Below are 24,144 nucleotides of genomic sequence, written 5' to 3'. Positions count from 1 at the left end.
TCCCTCACTCCACGCCTCCCTTCCTAGTTCCCATGAAGGTCCCCATGTCTGTGCTTATACTCCTTCCATCTGAGTTGATAGGCTAACACAGTCCAGCATCCTGCATTGTACAAAGAGAAGAAGAGAAATAGGATAAGATCAGGACAGGAGTCCTGCTGGGGCTCAGAGGTGCTGTTGGTTACCCTCTGGGCTCCACTCTTGCTGCAGCCCCCACTGGATCCTCTTCCCCAGCCCTTGGCTCAGTTTCCTAGGTGTCTGTACCTCTCACCTCTAGCAACAGGTGTCTATTCCCTTGAGACCTGGAGCCATTGTATTCACCTTCCTGTCTGCATTTGACCCTGCTGCCTAGTGTGCAGGGATGTGCACAAAGCAAGATCTCAATAAATTTTAAATGAATAAAATCTGCTATTTGTTATCATGGTCTTTGAACTCACAGAGCTGAAGTCACAGACTGAACATGCTTACTCATATAAACACTGGGGTTTGATGTTGGCACTATGCTGTATTGTAATAGGTGGATCATAACACATAACATCACTGAATAACAGTAGTGAATTTGGGTTCCAACATACCCTAAAGCAGGGATTCTTGGACATCCATGAGTTTAAGAACTCTCTGGGGAATGATTAGAAATACAGGTTTCCAGGCTTTACCTGAGAGAGTCTGATTGCTGGGAGCTGAGGATCAATATGTGTCCTATCAACTCTAAGGCAGGTAGACCCCGGAATTTGTTTTGAGAAATGACCTAAGCAGCATTTTTGATCTTTCTTAAAGCTCTGTGACATCTGCCTTCTAACTGTAGACTTTATTTGCTATAAAGTGCACTCTGTACATTGACAACTGGGGATCCCTAAAGGGCTTTAGTATTCACTGCAAAATAATATTTAAGGAGGAAAGAAACATTGCTTTAGGAATTGAATGGCACCTGGAACTACTTCCCAATCAATTGAACTTTGGTTTTCCACTCAAAATCTTCATTTAAGGTCCTTAAGTGAGTTTTAAATACCATTTCCATGCAAAAAGCAATAAAGACTTATTTTCTTTGAGAGTGTGCATGCAAAAGAAATGTTTCTATCCTGTCTTACATATGTTATCAAAATTAATAGGTTTCCCCCAACCTTTCTCTGCTACTTTCAACTATTAAATAGCCATTTTATTTAATATAGTACTTAATGAGTCCCTCATTCCAGTGATTCTTAATTAGCCTATACCTGAGTTCTTCTGTCATCAATGTGCTTTTTTAAAAATCGGCCTGCATGGTGCTTTTGATGGAAATTTTATGAGGCCATTGTCTTCAGATTCTTCTTTGTCAAGTGAAATACTCTTCCTTTTTATTATTCTTATTTGCTTTCATATGATGATTAAAATATCAGAGGAAATGTGTGTGATTGAGTTCATATTTCCTAGCAATATTTTATGATTAGGCTTAGACAGCTCCTGCCATACCTAACAGAATACCAGAAACACATCAATAATCTTTTCATGGTGTATATTTTAACTTTAACTCCCAGCAGCAGTTTAGGCCCTAGTCATGTTGTTGTTTTTTTCTTTTCTTTTTCTTTTTTAAAGTAGTTTGAAAATCCTTTAATCCAATTTGTAAATTTTTACTTCCTCATCTTATGCAAGATATCTTTGTAAGTTACTGTACATCCTTTCTGGAATAAACTAGAATTCATAATATCTTTAATGAACGTGAGAGAGAAAACCAGGATATTCATTTATATTCTCCACCTTTTGATTCATTTTGATTCACTCCATTATGTTTGCGTGGATGTTGTTATAAACCTGTGATCACTCCACTGTAGTACTCTGAATAATGTAGTATTCCGAGAATAATGAAATTGAGCCCCCTTAATAGCCAGTCTCCAATGCACAAACATTTCCTCCATACAAATGCCTATTTGCAATCTGTTGGGGTATGCATTTCTCTTCCAAACACCCCTATTACTGAGGTAGAGGTCCCATCTCCTCCTCAGCGATATTGTTCAGGGTACCACTGCCTCTTGAGTGCAGCTGAGCTTCCTCCAACATGGCTGCCACCTTGCTGGCTCACCAGTGTAATAGAATCTGTTCCCCAGGCCAGCTCCTGCCCAGCCAAGGAAAATGTTAGACTCAGCTGACAGCTGGGAGAGCCCTTCTCCCTCTCCACAGTGTGCTCAATGTAGGAATGTATGTGTACAAGGACACATTTCTGTGTGGAGGACTACAGATAGATGACAGTACATACCTGCTTTCATTGACATGGTGAGTTCACTGGCCAGCAGAGAAGAGGGGTATACAAGGTTTTTCTTCACAATGAAAAAAATCAGATTAATACAATAATCTTCTGCTACCCCATCTGAGGTTTTGCTTTCTTTCAGTTTCAGTCACCCATTGTCAATTATGGTTCAAAAAAATTGAGTTCAACATTCCAGAGATAAACATTTCATAATTGTACACCATTCTGAGTAATGAGATGAAATCTTGTGTTGTCCTGCCTGAGATATAAGTCATCCCTTTGTCCAGTGTAACCACACTGTGTATATTACCTGCTTGTTAGTCACTTAGTGACTGTCTTGGTTATCAGCTTGAATGAATTAGTATCACAGTGCTTGTGTTCAGAAACCCTAATGCTATGCCATAATGCCTCTATCACTTAATTAGCTTCCTGTCATCACATAGGCACTGTCTAATGACATCATAAGAAGAGTGGGTACAGTACAATAAGAGACTAAGAGAGAGAGAGAGAGAGAGAGAGACCACATTAACATTACTTTAATTATAGTATAAATTGTTATAATTGTCCAATTTTATTACTTTTTGTTGTTAATCTCACACTGCCTAATTTATCAATTAACTTTGTCATAGGTATGTGTTGTAGGCAAAAGCACAGTTACATACAAATTTTAGATAATATGCAGTTTCAAGCATCCTCTAGGGATCATGGATAAAGTCTAACTACATGAACAGTATAACTACTGATGTGCTGTCTGATAAGTACTATGACAGACATTACAAAATGTGGAACCTGTTAAGTTTTCACAATAGTTTGTCTTCTGAAGAGAGCTTTTCAATATAATATTTTTCTTGATGTTTTCCTTCTACAAATTTTATCTGCTTGAATGAAACAAGTAATCTGTGGTTATTATTTTTAAAATACATTTTAGTTGTTATGGCTTTGCTGTCAGTAAATCCATTTAGACTTTCTAGGGTGTTCCTAGGTGATTTTGGACCACTGTCATCTATTAAAATGACTTAGTTTGACTTTGAGGACTTGAGTCAGGCAAATAAAATTTTCAAGCCTTATAGTTATAAGTATTATAATATTGTTTAAAAATTTTAACAAATTTAACTGTTTATTTAAGCAAAAATTGATTCATGGTTCAGATAATACTCAAAGCTTGACAAGGTTCAGAGAGCTTTGTTCTGTAACATGGACCAAGCATTAATAGACAGGACAGGAAGTGAAGTACAGAAATTGGTTGCTTAGACTTTGCCTTATTTGGACATGGTCTGATCAGTTGCCAGCCTGTGATTGGCTGAAGTTCAGAGTAGCTTGTGATTGAAACCCAGCTCTTTTACATACAGCAAGTTAGGTTGCTCTTCATTAAATAGGAACTCAAAAAAGTCTTGGGACAGCCTCAGGCCAAAAGCCATCTGCTATTAAATTTCATACCATGAACTTGGTCTCTTCAAGGTTATTAACCTCTTCAAAGTTTTCTTACCCATAGGTTGAGGCCTAGCTCCTATTTCATAGATCTGGTATGATGCATATCAAAGTTCAAGCCTTAAGAACCTTAGCTCAGTCTTGTGCCAGGTGCTCAGCCTATGAAGTCACAGCCCACCCAAAAGGATCAACAGAAGGAGCCTGTCCTACCCCCACTCATCTCCTGTCCCTACCCCTGACTCCTCATGTCATTCTGGGATCCCCTTGAGAAGCTTTTTCTCACATGTTCAGAGAGAGCAATATCAAATGCTTAAATAGGTGGTAGGTTTTGCTGAGTGTTTAGTGTTTTATGTTTGATTTGTTCTTCAGAAGACACATTAGTATTGTGAACCTCTTGGTCTTAACTGATGTGAGTTTTTGAGAAAGACCTTGCTGATTCCTTGGTTCCAGCCTTACCCCCGCCAGTCCATTCTCCACGCACTCACCACTGTGTCTCTCTGGGCAAAGGTGTGCCTTGGGCACCTCTGGCTTCAACCTCTGCTGATGTCTCCCAGGATGCAGGGCAGGAGCCTCGAGGCCCTGCTCACCATACCACCCAGCTCTTCCCACTCTGGTGAGGTTGTTCTGTCTGTTGTTTTTTAATATCTCATGCTGATTTCTCACCTGCTCTTTTAATGAGCTGATGGTTGCCAAAGTGTCTGGGTTGTTTTTCTTAAATCTTCAGTGGGCAGGTTCCTATCAGGTGTGGCAGGACAAACAGGAGCTGAGAGGAGCCACTATGGAGTGGCTTTCCTCACTTTGCAAACTTTCCTCGTTAGGCATTTCTGGCACCTAAAATAGATGGCTGGAGAGTTAATTAGGTACAGTGACTTGCAGAAGTCTCAGAGGCATTTACTTGATAGTACACAAGACAAGTCTATTAATTATTTCTAACAAGGAACATTTAAATAACATTGGTTAATGGCCAATTGCTAGTGGCAACCAGGCAGGCAGAATGAGGACGACCCCGGCCCCACCTGAGCATCACCCTTTGGCCTGACATGGAAAAGATCCATGAAGACAGTGCTATTGCCCTTAGGGAGCCTGCAATGTAGTTAGGAAGATGAGATGATGGAGATGAAGGAGTTGAGAATAACTTAAGGCCCAGCTCCATGTTAATGACTGAAAGTCCACTGGGTGAACAGGAAAATTCCCAAGAGCTGGAGATGGGAGCATGTGGGTCCAGCACAAATCAGAACTCGTTTTCCCTAAGTGGCTTCATGTGTTGGAAGCATACGTTAGGGGAGTCACTGTGAGAAACCATCCAGCCCCTATGTGTGTCTGTGCTGGGACCCCACCTGCAAAAGGTTTCCCTCCCTGGGGCCCTGGATACCTGGCATCCTCCTGGGAACAAGGAGTGGTTTTTAGAGTTAAACATTGTCCTAGGTGGGTCCACTTTTGGAACACTCCCTTCTGGAGAGGGAGTACCACTGAGCCTTTAGCAATCCAGTGATATCTGCAGAGAAAGTCCTTCTGAGCTGGAGGACCAGGGGCAGCCCTGGGGGTCCTGGAAGGACTGGATTGGCATGAAGCTCTACCTTCCAGAGCCTGGTGCCTGCTCTTCTCTAGCCCCATCCCCCTCCACCTCTCTGCCCTATGGTCCCCACCTAAGTCCCACTCCTCCTTCCTGTGCTTCATCCATGTAGTGGCCCCAGGGCTCTTTCCTCTCCTCCCACACCCAGCATCATCAGAACCAGAGTGATTGACAGGGACACCTGCCACAGGAAATACAACCTCAAGTTAGCAAAGGTCTGAAAGGGGAACAGGAAGAGAGTTGAAAGTCGTTGGAGGAAGAGACATAAAATGTTCAGTGTTTTTTGTTTCTTTTAATGGAGCATTTTTTTCATGTGCCAGGAAATTTCTCATTTTCAAAGTGTATAATTCAGTAGTTTTTAGTATATTTGACATAACTGGGCAACCATTACCACTATTCAATATCAGACATTTTCATCACCCCAAAAGGAAATCCTGTATCACTGACATTCACTTCCAAGTCCCCTCACTGCCGCAGTCTTGCTGGGCACAATTCAGGAGCCACTTGTCAAACATTTTTAGAACACACACACCGCACCACACAGCTCTTCAGGAAAACCCTCAGAGCCCAACTGCCACCACCGGCTTCCCACAAGCCTCTCAACCTCCCCCACTCCTCCTGCTCTTGAGGCCGATTGGCTGGGTTGCATGGGCGGAGCCAAAAAAAGTCCCCCAATGAGCCGCTCCATGGTCTGAAAGGGCGGGAAACAACCCAATGAGCATCACTGCAGAGGAGCCAATCAGTTGGCAGCTATAAGTTTGCTGGGGCTGCTGTGAGCCAATCATCAGCTGGCAGCTGGAAGTTTGCTGGCAGCTGGAAGTTTGCTCGGGCCCCGGCTGTGGCTCTCAACACCTCACTGTTCCCAGCCACTGGCAACCGCTGATCTACTTTCTGTCTCTTTGATTTTGCCTACATGATTTTGGGCATCTCATATAAATAGGCTCCTACAGCATGTGTCCTTTTTTTCTAGCTTTATTTACTCAGTACAATGACTTCAAGGTTCACCCATGCCAGTATATAATTCCTTTATGCGGCAGAATATGATTCCATTATGTGTGTATATACCACATTTTGGTTTTCTGCTCATCATGTAGAGGACATTTGAGTTGTTCCCACTCTTGGACTATTATGAATAATGCTGCTGTGAACACTTGTGTACAAGATTGTGTGGGACATATCTTAGGCATATACACAGTAGAATTTCTGGGTCATATACTAGCCCTATATTTAACTCTTTGAATTAACTGCCAAACTTTTTTCCAGAGTGATTGCACCATTTTATACATTTTTTAAAAAATTTTTAGTTGTTGATAAATCTTTATTTTATTTATTTATATATGGTGCTGAGAATCGAACCCAGTGCCTCACTCATGCCAGGCAGGTGCACTACAGCTAAGCCACAGCCTCAGTCCCCCCTCCCCCATTTTATATTTTATTGGTATGTTTTCATATACCAATGCCTTTTCACCTTTGCCAACATTTTTATTTGTCAATCTTTGTAAATATAGTCACCCTGGTAGGTATAAAGTGGTATTTGTGATTACACAGTGTATTAAAATCAGTTTAAAGTGTTGACATGTTCTGTATTCCAAGAATCTCACCAAAATACCATTGACCCATCCTAATTACCCCTTCTTAAAGTTCTAAGAATAATAGTCTTTGAATGAATTAGGAATAGGTGTTCTTCCCTTCCCATTTGGCACAGCCTCATATGCCCTAAAAATACCACCCTTACCCTTTCTGGCAGATGGGGCATGGTCAGGATTCTTAGCTCTGTAGGTGCCTTTGTCCAGGACACAACCTACACAACCCATACTTGGCCAATTTGAAGTCAGATAGACCTGATTCCATAGCTCTGACTTTGGAGAGTGATTTAATGTCCTTGGGCCTCAGTCTTCTCATCAGCAAATAGCATTAATAGTAATAGAGTCCTCTTATGGTATCGTTATAGCTAAATGAAGTGCATAAAGCAGCTGGCCCAGAACCTGACAGATTCAAATACTTTATTAAACAGTGGTTGATTTTATGTCTTGTCTTGGGGACTAGTAAGATGGGTGAGGTAGCAATGACCCACAGGCCAAATTAGCCTGATATTTACTCCTATGAGCTAAGAATTTTTTTTGCATTTTAAATGGCTTTTTTCACATGTTTACATTGTAAAAAAAAAAAAAAAGAAAAAAAGAAAAGAAAAAAGAAACAGAGAAGAACATGCAGCATTGGAAGGTTAAGGCCTCTCTGGTCTAGGATACCTCCCATCTGGCCCTTTACAGTGAACACTTACCAACTCCTGCCACAACTCCTGACAGTCCACCTTTCCCCTACCCTGCCTACCCCTACCTCACGGCCAGATACTCCCACCCATGGTCCCCTTATCATCTTGTCCCTATCAATCATAGATCCTTTCCCCGCAGAATTCTCTGTGACACTGGCAGCACCTCCCCTTACCACTGAATCCCTTGGTATAAAGCAGGAAGTTAACAGACAGCAAGCAGTTCAGGGACTTTGATGGGGGGCACTGAAGAACAGCTTTGCCAACTATGCAACTTTGCCCAGTCTCGACGTGCTGTGCGACAGCATTTGTATTTGGCTGCCCTAGGTGTTGGTTTTAGCTGAGCAAACCTTGGCTTCAGTTTTATCCCAAAGCAGTAAATATGGAGGCAACTGCCCTAGGCTGTCCCCTATATGGAGTGGATTCGGGGCACCTGCTGGGGTAACTCTCTTCTCCCCTTTAGAGAGGGAGCTTGGCCTGGGTAACAGGCCCAAATCCAGTAGCCCTTTGGCCACACTGGAAAGGAAGACCTCAGCTCACTCTCAACCAGGCTGTGTGAGCTCAGGATTCACATCCTCCTGGATGAGGCTGAACTGAAAGAATCAATCACGACTGTTTCTGAAAGTCTCAGAGAAGCGGGCATGACTGTGCCTGCTCAATTCTATTACTTTGGGGACATTTTCAAAGAATTTCTTGTCTCCATTTATTTTTCAAATAGTCATGTTGGTGTGGAATCCCTCCTGTAAAAATGGGAGCTTCACTTCTACCCTCAAGCTTTTACTGTATGTTGGGGGAATTAACTCTGCAAACTTTGTTTTCATGATATGCCCTCGTTTTTTGGCTCCTTGTGTACCAAACAGGATTTTATAAAATTTGCGTCTATCACTTTGAGCTCTGCTTAGAAAGGAAGAGGTTGATTTGTAACCTGAATAGTTGCCCCTCAAAGGAAGACCAGAAAGCTGGGCAAAGCAGAACTGGGGTGGGGGTGGGGGTGAGGGTGGAGGTGGTGTGATCAGAGCAGGCAGCACTGTGTGAGGCGCTTCCAGCAACTGAGTTCCGCAGTTTCCGATTCTTGGGCAAAAACCAGGCAGATTGTTTTTCAACAGACAAGAAACGTTTTTTTAAAAGAAAGGGACAAAATGCAAATGAAGGTTTTGAGACTCACAATGATGTTTTAACTTTGTGCAAAATATGAGAAGAAAAAAGTAATTATTGCAGTTCATAGTAGTTTCTCTAAAGAATCTCAGCATGTAGGTTAAAACATAATGACCAGTGGAAGAGCAGAGCGGGGGCGGGGGGGGGGGTATTTAGACACCAATTCTAGAAAATTTATGTCCAAGCTTATCAAGTATTCTTCTTCCAAAGCTTCAAAGGAATGAATCATAAATTCCTGAAAAATAAATTGCATTTTCACTCATGGGTGTAAGTGACACTCTGTGGAGGCCGCTGTCCGTGACACATGAAGAACATAATGTGGCCTCAAGAACAACTCACAGAACTGGGCTAAAAGTTGTTTATTGACAACATAATTCCCAGATGCAAGGTATGTGGAGCTTACAGTTCATGCACTGCTCTAAAATTGGGAAGGTGGGCAGAAGAGGGCTCAGAATTAAGTTGTACTTAAGAGCAGATTACCAATTTTTAAAAAATTGACCTTATACATATTCAAAAGGGGGACAAAGGGGAGGGAGGGGGAGGAAAGGAGAATGGGGGTAGGAAAGGCAGTGGAATGAGGTGGACATCATTACTCTCAAGTACGTGTATGAAGACACGAATGGTGTGACTCTACTTTGTGTACAACCGGAGACATGAAAAACTGTGCTCTATATGTGTAATATGAATTGAAATGCATTTTGCTGTCATATATAACAAATTAGAATAAATTTTTAAAAACAATTTAAAAAACAAAAATATAATATAAAATTTAAAAAAAAAAAAGTGAACTGAAGCCAGGAGAGTGATAAAAAGAAAGGCAACTATGGTTTTAGGCAGATAGGAAAACTACAATAAAAAAATTTAAAGCAAAAAAAAGGAGATCTTAGCCAGAACTGAGCAGATTCCCCGCACTGTGGTGTTGGTGTGACAGGTCGAAATGGCAGATGAATGTGTATAACAAAGGTTTCTCCTTATTCCGCTACTGTGACCTCCAGTCAGAAATATTTTACAAACTACCCCCAAATTGTTTAATGATAGACTTTTTAAGTATTTGCAGAATGAGAGCAGGTATACCTTATCAAAGCCCTGTTGGTGACATATTTGGATGATAGAAAGAGAATTTCAACCTAATTTAGTTGTGGCTGCAGTATCAGTGTTCCATGGGACCCAAAGGAAGAATTGGAGCCTTCTTGCCACACATGTCCTTGACAGACTGTCATAGAGAATCCTAACACTTGTGGCCATTTAAAAAGATAAATAAAATCATCAAAAACAAACAAACAAACAAGCAAACAAACTCAATGGGAAATGTGCTTATCAGAAACACATTGGCTAAATCCCAAAAAGCCAAAGACCAGATGTTTTCTCTGATAAGAGAAGGCTGATCCATAATTAGTGATGGTGGCGGGGGTGGCTAGGGAAAAAATGGAGGAACTTTGAATTAGGCAGAGGGGAGGGTGTGGGAGTAGGAAGGATGGTAGAATGAGACAGAAATTATTACCCTATTTACATATATGTTTGCATGATTGGTATGATTTTCAGGAATGAAAGTCCTCCACTGGTGTACAATGTGTCAAAATGCATTCTGCTGTCATATATAACTAATTAGAACATGGAAAAAATATTTTTTAAAAAATGGAACACATTGGCTGTAAGCAACAGAAAACCAAACTGCCCAGGGAAGCTCAAGTCTCAGATCTGCAGAAGCCTCTTAAAACCCGTGGCTCTTCCTTTTATTTGAAATTTCAGTTTCTTTTATTTTATCACCTTTCTGTCTTAATGTAAACCCTCCTAACAAGGATCTTCTGATTGCTTAGTCAGATCCAGCTCCTTGACAATTATGGGGGCAGTTAGAAGTTTTATATTCATCCAGTGGACATCTTTCTGACAATAAAAATTATCATGGCTCTGCAAATTGTCCCCCCGCCCCCCCCCCCATTTTAGAGTCCTGAGGGAGGGCAAAACTTCATGTCAGTTTGATACAAATACTTTTTAAATAATGATTTATTTTATTTGGCACTGTTGGGTGGCTTGAATGTGAAGACTATTTGCTGTAGAAAGTAGAATCCTTTATCCATCTTGCTAGAAATTTCTGAGAGATCTGTTTACCCAGTGCCAACTGATAAATGAAAACCAATAAAAAACCCATATCCAGATACTGGGAAAAGGACTCTTCTGGATCGGACCTGTGCTTGTAGATTGGCCTTAGCTTCCTTTCTTTTAAGTGAATTAGTTTTGTTCAAAATGAAATCACTTACAAGAAAGGTGTACTTGTAAAAAGTCCCCAACATGTAGCAGAGAGAGCAATTTAAATATCTTATTACCATCTCTAGCTAAAAATATCTTATGAATTCTGGATTCTTGTGTGTGGAGTTAATCTTCCAGCTCAAGTTCACCTTGTTGCTAATTCACCATCTCATTTCAGTGTGTGGGCGATGTCGCTTTATGTAAAAGGGAATACATCTCATTTTTCCCTGTCTGCAGAAGGTCTGTGCTAGGGCAGGGGAGGCCAGGGGGATGCACAGAGGACACAAGCAGCAGATAGACCCTTGTCATGTGTTTAGAATGTCCTTAGGGTCTGCGGCTCTTCCTTTCTTTTCTGTAGATGAGGAAGGGGCTTTTCATAAATGGGTACCTGAAGAATCAAGAGCAACGAGGTCTTTGGGTGCTGGGGCAAGCAGATCCTCTTGGATGCTTTTCCCATGTCCATTTTCCCACAACCTCCTTCTCTTTAGTGGAAATATGACTGTTCAAATTTTACCCTGAAGGGGAGGCAATCTCATCCCCAGCTCAAGGGTGAGTCCTGATGAATCTGTTTGCATTGTAGTTTTTGATATCTCATTGGCCAGAGCAAGTCATGTGATCAGACTGGAGGCCCACATAAAAGGAGACTGCACTGTGCATAGGTTTAGGGGTGACTGGTTGGAAGCAATGACTATACCAATTTGCCACACTATTTTTAATTGTGGGTTATGTTACAAAAACCTTAAGGCAAGCTAAGGAATTTCAACAATGATCATTTGAGTCCAAGAATAGACTTATTGCTACAAAGTCACATTCAGGAAACTGAAATTCAATTCAGAGATTTCAATTGGAAAATAATAATGTGGTTCACAATGAACAGGGTATGTAAGCTTTTGGTCTTAAAATCTTTGCACAGTGCTTTGATGAGAGAGAGAAGCATTGGCCGCCAAGTGTAGCTGTTCCCCTCTCTTGTGCCATTTACCACAAGGGTAGTCTTCCCTTGTGAAGCCCATAATTTGAACAATTGACTCTTTTTCTCCCTAACATTCAGAGGAGACCATTATAAATCGAATGGTTGGTCCGTGCCGATAATACCTGCTATAAATTATGAAACCTCCAATCAATAATCAACACTCTCTTCCATTTCATTATAGTAAATGAGCTTTTAGATTGGACTCAGAGTTTAAGTTTGAAACTAAAACAGAATAGGACAATTATGAAGAAACAGAGGTTAGCCTTAAGAGCAGACTGTTAAATAGTAGAAGAGTATATAAACTATCACATCTCTTTAGGCAATTACTATTTGGAAATGTATGTGATTAAGAGAAGGGTACAGATCTGAATGTAGAATTGAACTAAGTGTGTGGGTCTGGTGGAAAGATTATCTGTCTAAATACATTTTCATAATTCTGTATTCTGTTCCAGAAGTTAATGTAAAAAATCAATTGAATTGATTTATACTAAAAATGAAACAGCCCTAAATCTAGAACCAATTTGAGGACCCTGAGGCTTTCCCTATCTATACTAGGAAATCTGCAACTCCTGTCCCTGGAGTTTTGCTTAATAAGGACTTTTGGATTATTGAATACATAGCATGTGAGAAAATACAGAGGTGGCTAGAATCCAGATTTACTACGGCAATATTACTTACAAATGTCTTTGGGTTCATCAAAACATATAAGGCATGTGAACATGTATATCCACACACATAAATGGGAAGCTAAGGCTAAATAGAAATGATGGACCCCCACAGATGCCTTCATTTGGTATTGATTATAAAAGCTACAGGGAAAATTTAAAGGGCTCCTGGAAGAGTAGACAGAGGCTGCCAGGCACAAGAGCAGTCTTGTGTGAAAAGCAAGACTGAGTCCCTTGCAAGCATCTGGACATATTCCTTCAGGATGGCTTACCTGTCACAGTTTGCTCCCCCAGGGTGCTCACGTGTCTTAGATGTGGCCTGTGGCCTTCATTTCTCTGAGTATCCCTTGGGCTCAGTTTCCTATAGTCTGATCTGAGGTTTGAATTTTAAAAACCAGTAGTCTGTCTCAGTGAGACACCCAGTTCTTGGACTTTTTGTCTATGATTTCTGCACTGACCAGGGAGAGGTGTCTCAAGAGTGGTGTGGAATTAAAGGAGAGTCGGCCTTTTCCTGATATGTAGATTTTCTTCACATTCGTTAATTCAAAGTTGGAAAACTTCTTGTTCCTGACAATGACAGCATGTACCCAGCAACACCTGAGATTTGCGTTTTCATCAAACCGGAAGTCTTTCTTTCTCCCCTGAAGAATACTTCAAAGCTCCCACCATTATAGCTCAATCATCACATCCAAAATGTGACTTCCGCTTCTTGTGGAATTGCTGTTTCGTTTGAGGATTCCAGACCGTGCGCAGGCTCTTATATTCCTAGGAATAGCATGGTGGTGTTGTGCATTATGGAGATAAAAACAGACATTCTGTATCAGAGAGCAGAGGACAGTGTCGATGCAGTCTACCCTTCAGACTACCTGTGAATGTCTTGTGTGACCCCTGTTAATATCATGGGATATGGACAGGAGGAGCCTTTAGAATCATTCTGCTCAGTACCCCCATTTTACACTTGAGGAGATCTTGGCCAAAGAAGCTGTTCAAGGTCATTTGTTCAAGGTCACTCAACTACTTAAAGCCAAAGGGAATGCCAGTTTCATGACTTTCATCATCTAGGGAGCTTCTACTTCACTTTTAGTTTTTCTTACATAATACTTCAAACCAAGGGTTTTAATATATAATGAGTATTAAGAAAAAAACATACTGTATAATGATAAATATGGCCACATTGGTTCAGAAACAACACTTAATGGTATTTTTATCCTAGTAACAGATAAACTCCCCATTAATTATCTACCATGCACATAACAGATAGGCCCAGATGGACTTGTAAATGATTTGTGACTATATTTATCTTTCTATAGATAGCCTTAGACTGCTTCGAGTAGAAGCAGGGAAAAGGGAGAAGGCATAAGGTTCCAATTTGGCACAGTGTCTCGCAGAAGATGGGTTATGAATAATTAGAGGAATGCCAAGATGCCATTGGAGAGTGGTGGGTAGGAAGAGCTTTCCCTTCAGGGGCATTGCAGTAAGGGAAAACAGGCTTCTTAAATGGGTCCTGTAAGTTTTCTGCTCCAGAATGGAGGAAAGAGCCTGCTGGGCAGGAAACATGTTGGTGATTAGAAAACCAAGATACATGCGGCAGAGGACGTGGATGGCTTAATGGGCACAGGCCGGGGCAGGTCAGTACTGAATTCTGGGAGGCTTCAATGATGGTCTTAAAAACAGGAGCTTGCAGTATCCAAAATTGTGAAAAGAAAAATAAAGATAAAATACTGTGGTAGAATGTGTTTCAGGACAAGCCCCAACAAGAATAAGACAACTACAGAAATGCCCAAGTTTCCAAAATAGAACCGTGCACACCCACGAACCTGCATCCCCTGTTATCAGCACATATTCCTGGAGTTTTTAGATTTTTCTTATTTCTCTTGTGAATATATTTCACAAGCAAATATCGTAAAACCTAGTTTTCATTTTAAAAGCATATCCAGCCTGTATCTTGTTAAAAATGCAGATTAAAATTAATAATTCATTAGCGTCAAAAGAGAATATCATCTATTGTGTATAACCCAACCCTCCCCCTTTTACTGATAAGAAATCTGAGTCACAAAGGTGTGAGGTGACCAGACCCTCGCACCACAGCACCCTGGGAAACTTTAAAATGAGGATTAGCTGAATGACTTTGAACTGCTCCAGGTCCTGTGGATCGTGAGCCTGCAGAGCTGAATTGGAGCCTGGCAAAGGCCTGGCTGTGATTCTTCCTGCTGTTAATATGATTAACTGTGAAATGGAGGTGCTGGAAATCTCCAAGTGCAATTTTCCTCGTCAAGGAAAGCCAGTTCATACTCAGCATAATAGTCGTGCTGAGGGTCAATTGCTTTGGTGATGTTCAGTATGCATTTCAGTTAGCCTACACATTCAGTTAACCAGCACACCTGTTCTCTAGCCAGTCCAGGTGCAGAGGTGTTTACTGTAGTGGGAACATGTGATCAGGTTAATCACGATTGTCAGCTCTGGGAACAGGCCTTCAGAACACCAGTGAGACTCCCCACGCCCCTCTGGGATCCCACAGGCAATCCCTCAGAAGATCCCAGGAGACCACTCAGCTGCTTAACATGGAGATTTGGGGATTCTCAGCAGCAGTGATTCCTGGTAAGCAGAGGTTCTTGGGCAACTTTTTGGAGACAGGTTCTTCATCCTCACCGTAGACTGTCTGATTTAGTCAGTCCTAGGATAGGGCCCAGAAACCTGCATTTTTACAATTCCACAAGGAATTTGAATATACAGCTATTTTAAAACTGCAGTCTTGGGCTGGGTTGCAGCTCACCTAGCATGTACGAGATCCTGGGTTCAATCCTCAGCACCACATAAAAATAAATTTATAAAATAAAAGGTATTGTGTCCATCTACAATTAAAAAAAGAAAACTGCAGCCTGTAATGTACTGTATAAATACCATTTTGCAGAGACTTAAAAGCCACAGTGAATGTTAATTATTCCAACAATATCAACCCCTGGAGGAGTCCTGTTGTCATAGACCATGAAAGTCTTGATGGAGACCAAGTTTGCTTCTTACCTAGAAAGTCTTTTTCCCCTACTTCCAAATGGGGGAGAAGCCATTGAACTTGTGGCTGTCATCTGGTGGTAGTTACTGCTGTGCTTGGGATTTTGGAAAGACTTCTGTTTATTTGGCACGCTCCACACAAGCCTGTCAGACGCTGGGGATTTGTGGCATTTGCAGAACTTACAAGCAGGCAACATAAAAATATATAATTCATAGAGTGAAATATTTTGGAGGCCCCTTCACTTTTACAAATTGGCCATAAAACAGAAACCACAGACATAACATTCATATAATCATGGTTGCCAAGAATGAAGAATCATTTGGGGAGGGGCTGATGAGGGCTGCTGGTGTGTACTTCTGTGCACGGCACTCAGGGAAAGATAAGGATTTAGAATTTGTGTGCAGGTAATAATGGGATCCTGTAAGCAGGTAATTCCCTCCCTGACAACTGGCAAATGCCAGCGAAGAAAATGGGAACTCTAGGTCGATGATTTTTCAAGGTCACTGAGTTGATCATTTGAGGGCCTTTGCTTGTCTTAATAAATGATCCCAGTTTACTTATGAATTCACCTATGTTTCCCTATAAACTGCTGCTTCCTGTGTTTTCCCTTTTCTAATGGAAGTGGTTCACAATACTCCAGGTGGCTGTGACTGCCCAGGATATCTCAGAGGAGGGCACGCTGGGGCAGAACATCTTCCTACCTTCTTCTTCCATTAGCCGCACTGACACTCTGGGCTTACATTAGCTCACAAGACTGAGTCCTGAGGATGGGGAGAGAGGCTAATGGGCTCCTGTCGGTTCCACTTAGACCTTTGGGGAACTTGGGGAAAGGCTGAGTAATGGCTGATGATACTGGTTGTGATAGCTGACTGTTGAAAAATAGCTCACTTAATGAGGTTGGAAATATGCAAGACACAAGAAAGGAAATAGTGTCTCTGTCACCCAAGTCAAATTGCAAGTCCCTTTCACCATTTGATTTCATTGTGTGTAAGTGAGTGTTCTCCTGTGAGCCAGGAGAGGTGCGGGCTAGGCTTCAGTTGTGGCATGCCGCTTTTTAGCTTTGCAACCTTGAAAATGCCAGATGATCTCTTTGGGCCTTGCTTTCCTTATATAAATATGATCATAATATCTACCTCATATTTGAGACGGTGACATGATGTGATAGAAAAGAACGTTCTTAGGCAAGTCCAACACAGATTACACTGGGTGGGGGAAAAGAGGGTGATCATGCTGGGGGCAGAGTGGAGTGGATGGGTTATTCTGCCTGACTTCTAGACCTCAACCCCATTGTTCTATGAACCCACAGTCCATGGGAAAGTGGAGGGGCGCACAGGAGAGACTGCAGCTGTCATTAGTGATGCCGAAGGCACAGCTAGAGTAAGAGGCAATGATGCTGTTTGATTCAGGAGTGTGAACAAGGATTAAAAGGGCACCCACAGCGCAGCGTGCAAGGCAGTGCCCGCTCTCCATAAAAGCCAGTCCCTTTTTCAGCATCTTTCAGCTTTTTCACCAGTGATTTTCAGAAGCAAATCTACATTTCTACCAAGAGCAGGGCAGAACCAATCTCTTGTTATTCATCTTAATACCGTGGCCAACATTAGCACGTTGATCTAGCCTGACCTGCTTGCCCATTTTCAGTGCAAGAAGGTTTCTAGGTAAGTCCTGTTTCTTCATTTGAATCTCCTAAGATACGCTCACAATCTTGCAATAAAGCTTTTACCTGTGTGAAAACCTAGGTTCTTTTGGAAACTGATTTAAATTTGAGAGAGGTTTGTTTGTGATGGCACATGCTGTAGTTTTAAAAGTCACAGTCTGACTCCAGAAAACTTAGGTGACAGCACATTCTGCAGCTCTTAATTTCAGGCCATGCAGCTGTATATCCGTGGAAATGGAGCCAGCAAGGACAATGTGCTCTCCTTTCTTTTTCTTTCTATATCTACAACAATAATTTTCTTTCAATTATTGTTGTAGATATAGCTGTGGGTATGATGCAGGGATTTTTGTTCTTATATAATAGCAAATATTCATATTTGTTAAATAACAAATGTTTATAACCATTGTTTGGGAGCATCTCTCAAGACTAATGAAAGAATTGAAATTAACATTCTTAAAAACTAACCAGTAAGAAAGGCAAATAACATTCTTGGTTAATAGCAAAAGGAAGTAGGGAGATGCTATGCCTGCTACTGTGTCAATTCTTCATGCAATTTAGGAGAAATAGTGTTTTCACGGAAGGTTTCTGGGTAAGTCCTGTTTCTTCTTTTGAATCTCCTAAGATATGCTCACAATCTTGCAGGAAAGCATTTACCTGTGTGGAAACTTACATCTTCTAATAGCTTCCCAGGTCCTCATTGTACTATGAGGCAGGAAAAAAATGCATTCATCCCCATTACTGAGCAGTTTATTTCTATGGAGGAATTCAAGTTTGTTTTTGTGTTGGTGCCCTGTCTTAACCATAGTCTATACCCCACCCTGGGTATAATGGAAATTCCAAGTCAAAAACACTATTAATATCTTTACATTAGGCTTGAAGCCTAGTTATGAGTAAGGCCCTCCCTGGTTAGACTCGTTACTGTGAACATGATGGATTTCTCTGGATATCTGAGTCGCCATAGTTGCCAGAGAGCTTTGGAAGGTTCACTGACTCAACCATTAGTAAAAGTGACCTACTGCAATGACCGTCTTCTTATCCTAATGACTTTTACTAGCATTTGCTTAGTAACATCACCTGTATTTGAAGATTCTCTTGGTTTCACATTTGAACAGAATCATTGTGTTAATGCTAGACTCTCCATACCAGGCACATTCTAGGCACTGTGGAGACTGGTCTAAAGATGCTGACTGGTCTAAAGAAACATGGTATTGCTCACAGGAAAATACATAGTGGAAGAATTATATCAAAATGGCACATGACTGGTTGCCAAACGAGTGATAACAGATGTCCTGTTTTACTTCAGTGACTCTTTTCAAATTTATGCAATGCTACTCTGCATGTAAGGTATCTCAAAAAAATAAGTTAACCTATAATTACAAGGCAAAAATTAAAATGGCATATAGTAGGCAAATTTTGAGAATATTTACTATATTCATTAGCTTTGAGACTTCTTATAATCTGCTTTTATGGATGTGTGCTGACAGAAGGCATCCTTTGACTATCTATCATTGATTTGTTGTTACTCAGTGCTGAGCATTCAAAATGGAAATAATATTTTTATTAGGGACATAAATATTTAATCATAGATGCTTTTCATAATGGCTTCTATAGTCTACCAAAATCATCATCATTGGGCAATTAGGAAAGAAAAGGAAGCAAAAGGGATCCATATTGGAAAGGAAGAAGTAAAACTATCTCCATTTGCAGATGACATGATCTTGTATATAGAAAATTGTAAACAACCCACACATACACAATCTGTTAGAACTAATAAGTGCACGCAGCCACACTTCAGGATAAAAGACCAATATACAAAAATTAATGATATTCCTATTAAAATGGACAATCAAGTCAAAATTAAAATTAAGAAAATAATTCCTTTTATTGTAGCATCAAAAAGAATAAATTTTTTAAAAAGGAGTCCAAATTGTATGAAGGCTTATACACTGAAATCTATAGAACATCTGAAACAAATTAAAGGAGAACTAAAGGGATAGAAAGACAGAGGATAAGGACTCAATACAGGTAAGATGGCAGTAGTCCCCAAGACCATCTACACATCAAATGCAATCCCATCAAAATTTCAAAGGCTTATTCTGCAGAAATTGAAAGCTGATCCTAAAATCCTATAGAAATTCAGGGGACCCAGAATGGCCAAAATAAGCTTGAATGATCAAGAACAAAGTTGGAGGAAGTCATGCTTCCTAATTTCAAGTCTTATAATGAATTTATCATCATCAAGACCATGTGGTACTGGCATAAGAAGAAACATATACATCAACAGACAAGAACTGAAAGTCCAGAAATAGCTGCACATTTATGGTTAGTATGTTTTTGACGAGGGTGCCAAGCAGTTAAATGAGGAAAAAATATTCTTTTCAACAGATTGATATACACATGCAGAGGAATGAAGTTAGCGTACCTCATACTATATTAATTAACTCCAACTGGGTCAAAGACCCAAATGTCACTACTAAAACCTATAAAACTCTTAAGAGAAAACTAGGTATATATGTTTGGGATCTTGGATTAGGCAATGATTTCTTACATACAACACAATGAATAAGCAACCAGAGAAAAATTAGACAAATTGAACCCCATCAAATTAAAAACATTTCAGGCTTCTAAGGATTTGTCATCAAGAAAGTTAAAACACAACTGCAGGATGGGAGAAAATATTCATAAATTGTTTATTTGCAAGACCAATATATATATAAAGATCAAATTATTAAAATGTAGCAATAAAAAGACAATTTTACAATGGGTAAAAAATTTAAATACTCATTTCTCCAAAGAAAAACACAATGACCAAAAAGCACATGAAAAGATGCCGAACATCATTAGTCACTGGAGAAATGCAAATCAAAACCATAGTGAGGTACCATGTCATACCCACTAGGATGTCTATAATAAAACATTAAAAAAAAAAAACCCAGGCAATAACAAGTGTTGGCAAGGATGTGGGGAAATTGGAATTCTTTTCTATTGCTGATGGGAATATAAAATAGTGCAGCTGTATAGAAAACACTTTGGCAGTTCCTCAAGAAATTAATCATTGGGTTACCATAGATCCAGCAGCTCCAGTCCTAGGTATATACACAAGAGAACTGAAAACATATGTCCACACAAAAACTTGTACACAAATGTTCATAGCAGTATTACTCATTATACCCAAAAGTGAAACTAATTCACATGTCCATCAACTGGTGACTGTATAAACAAAATCCAGTACATTCATACAGTGTAATATTCAGCCATATACAAGAACAAAGTATCGATTCATACTACAACGTGGATGAACTTAGGAAACATTCTCCAAGGTAAAAGCCAGATACAAAAGCAGGGTTAGCACATTTCATCACATCTGTTCTCTCACCCACTTGATATGGGTCCTTCTCATTGAGATTGATCCAGCGTTCCTTGCTCTGAAGTGGAGGGAAGAATCGCGGGTGGTTTGATGCAAACGCCTCATGCTTTCTCTCTTGTTCTTCTCTCAGGTACTGCCCTTCCCCAGCCAGGTGGTGTACAACAGGGTGGGCAAATGTGGCAGCCGCACTGTGGTCTTGCTTCTGAGAATCTTGTCAGAGAAGCACGGATTCAATTTGGTCACTTCAGACATTCACAACAAAACCAGGCTTACAAAAAATGAACAAGTAAGTTGACTTTTCCCCTTGCTGGAGTGTATTTTGCTTCAATTCATTTGTGTAATTAGTGGGTCTCTTACAGGATGTCCTTCAAGCTCCTGAAAATTAATACCAGAGTTTCAATTTCTTGCTGTTCTTTTGCCAGCGTGTAGAAGGAAATTTAAGACTTGTGTAGGAAATCTAAAAACCGGAAGTCTCCCTGAAATGATACTTGTTTTAGGACTGAGGAAGGACAGTGCACACTGGTAAATGTCTGTTTAACTAAAATTACATAAACCGTAAGCTTCCCTCACGGAGCTGTAAGTCATGTGCCACCTTCACAGCCAAAATGAGAATTTTTTCTTTTAACATCTCTTCCTCTGCATTTTCTTACCAGTATCCTAAATCTTTACAATTATAGGAAAGAAAAAAAAAAAACTTTTCCTGGGCTTGGAATCCAGGTGGTTGATGGGTTACATGAGTTTGCTGCTGTAGAAAATTCAGAGAATCTTAGTTTTCAAAAGCAGCATTTGGATTATCCAATGGTACCAAGTGGACAAGTGTCAGGGTAGGAGTGCTTTCCTCCACCAGGAAGCTGTGAAGGCTGATTCTACTTTGGAAACCTGTACAGAGGTGGGGGAGACTGTCTCCACGGAGGTGCTCTGCTAAGCAGAAAAGCCAGGAACCATGTTCTCATGGTCATTTTCCAGGGCCAAGTGTGTCAACCTGGTCTCAAAAAGTTGCCTCTGTTTCCTTAGAAACTTGGGGTGAGCATCTACCTATGACTGCCACCCGCAAGAGGCACATGAGTTGGGGTGTATGCAAGGCATGTGATCTGCTGTCAGGTTGGTTATGAAAGTGTCTACCCAGGTGTGATTCTTCAGACATAGACCTCACCTTGGAGGCATCCAGAGCCTCCCAGGGGGAAATCCTTCCAACTTACTAATGCCAGCTTTCTCTTTTATTTTGGGGAAGTAGGACTGTTTTAAGATAGTCATGGAGCCAATATGATTGCTCTAAAGCCAGTATGTTCATCATCATCCACAATGTAAAGATTGTCATGCCCATTTCTTTGAAAACTTCCATGAAAGAGTCTCTAAGTATTAAGTTAAAAAGTCATTATCAGTACCAATAGGTAATAGGCTTCTCCAGTGAGCAAAAAAGTATTTTGAGGTTACCTCTTTGTAAGTTCCATAGTCGATTCTCTATCAGAAAAAAAAAAAAAAATAGCACTAAAAGGTATCACATTTTATGCACAACTTTGTTTATCAGGGATAGATTCTCTTTGATTTCTTTATTTAATTGAAGAGCTAATATGATTAGGCTGGTTAATGCCTTTTAACTACCTGAAAGAAAGTAACTATAAGTAAATAGCCTATATTATTGTCATTTTTTTATGTTTATTGAATTTAGTTTTCCTTTGGATCCAAGTCTTAGCGCCTGCCTATCTGAATCTGCTTAAATATTCCTATATGTGAAAAACATATGTGGTACTGAGATGCCTCAAAAACTGGATGGCTAGAGTTTGGTTTCCACTGTTGAAGAGGGTTCAGGTAACCCAGAGACTATAAGACAAAGATAACTAAAGAATTAGCCATGGGGATGTTCAGGAATGTCCTAGAGGAGAAAATATAAAATATAATATGTGATGATGCTGTAGGATTTTACACAAGCCTGAGAAAGTAAAATACAATTGTAATCATAAATGTACTAATTAAGGTGAAAAATTAACAACAATTTATTCCCAGTGTCTAAATTGTGAGATCTTGAAAGGGTTAAAGACAGAGTCATCCTTCTCTAAAATATAGGTTAGCTCTCATCTGTTTGGAATGGTCGGCTTGTCTGGAAGCCAGGGAACAGACTAGACAATCTTTTTAGGTTCTTTCCAGCACTGTGTTTCTGTGATTATATTTATAAAACTTCTACCATAATCTATGTAGTGTATAGTTGAAACATTTTTGATTCCTGTGGTCAGGGTGGCCTAGAATATATTTCATTACTTAGTTTTTGCAGATTCCTATTAAATTATAAGGCAAGTTTTTAAAAATCCAAAGGTAAAGATACCATAGGAAAACAACCAAATATACAATTTTGATGTAAAAACAATCATAACGACAGTATGACAAGAAGCCCAAGCCTGAAGCACTTCAGTAATGTTTAGAGAAACCTGTTCTTGGCTGTGTGTCCCTTTTACTAAAGTTTCAAAGTGCATGAAACAAGCAGAGAAAGAAATATTATTTTAACTTAATATATTCAAGAAATAATTTGTGCAATGAATAGCTCCTCTTCTTGGTAATTTATGAAAGGAATAAGGGGGAAGTGATTTAGGAGACTGTTAAAAATTTTACAGTCTGTGGTTCTCACCCTTAAACAGTAGAAACTCTTGAAAATTTGTTCCCATGGAAACACTGTTCTCTAAAAAAAAAAAATAATAATAATAATAATATTCTGCTTCAGGTGCAGTAGGAATCGCACAGGTTCTTATGGGCTGGCCCATAGAACGCTGCTTTTGTGAGAAAACGTGTTCCAAGTTGCAAACTACTCACTGAAAAATGAATGTTTCATTGGAGTCCATTTATAAGACTAGAATTATCTGTACCATTTCTTTCAGACACAAAGGAACTTCTCTGGGCCAGAGTTAAATCCACACATACTTTTCCCTCTGGAGGGTAGCTGCATCTCTCTCTCTCTCTCTCTCTCTCTCTCTCTCTCTCTCTCACACACACACACACACACACACACACACACAGTACTAACTGTTAAAAATCTATTTAATGGAATAAGACAGGGAAGGGATTATTAAGAAGGAAAGGGAGCATGAAGATACCAAATGTTAGGATGTCTATAAAAATCCCATTACATCTGCTCTTCTAGAAATAGCAACACCTTTGAAGTTTGTATTTTGGATAACTCCTCCTCAACAGAAGAGCCTGGAACTGCTGCTGGCCAAATGTCGGACCTTCGCACAGAGCATAACGCAGACCCATGATGATGTCATTTCATTCGTGACCTAAACCCAGATTTCAGTTTCTTGGGCAGGCTGAGATGGTCTCTTACCAGCTGGAGATTGTATACAGTTTGAAAGATAGGGAACTTTTCCCCAAAGGACCTGGGAAGTGATTGCCAAAAATACTCATAGCCGTCTCTGCTAAGGGTCTGACACTGTTTCAGAAACTTGCTCGAAGGAAAGGGAAGGTCGAGGGGCATAGTGGCATCACAGACATAAGAATCCACCACTATTTCATTGTTGTTGGAGATGGGTTAAAGTTGTTGGCATACATAAAAGATTGAGAAAGCAAGTCATTATACTGTTTGTATTTCGGTTGAAGTTC

At 40.2% G+C, this 24,144-nt stretch overlaps 1 protein-coding gene across 1 annotated transcript in view; it reads left to right on the top strand.

Annotated features, from left to right (window-relative positions):
- Ust (uronyl 2-sulfotransferase) overlaps positions 1–24,144 on the top strand; it is a 267,481-nt gene that overhangs the window by 136,405 nt on the left and 106,932 nt on the right. Inside the window, exon 3 of the mRNA XM_076859656.2 lies at positions 20,687–20,842. Within this exon, the coding sequence (XP_076715771.1) occupies positions 20,687–20,842 (156 nt within the window). The remainder of the gene's footprint in view (positions 1–20,686; positions 20,843–24,144) is intronic.

This window comes from Callospermophilus lateralis, chromosome 6 (assembly GCF_048772815.1).
Source record: "Callospermophilus lateralis isolate mCalLat2 chromosome 6, mCalLat2.hap1, whole genome shotgun sequence".
NCBI lineage: Eukaryota > Metazoa > Chordata > Mammalia > Rodentia > Sciuridae > Callospermophilus > Callospermophilus lateralis.
The sequence above is the reverse complement of the archived record's forward strand: the minus strand, read 5'-3'. Positions and strand labels throughout refer to the sequence as shown.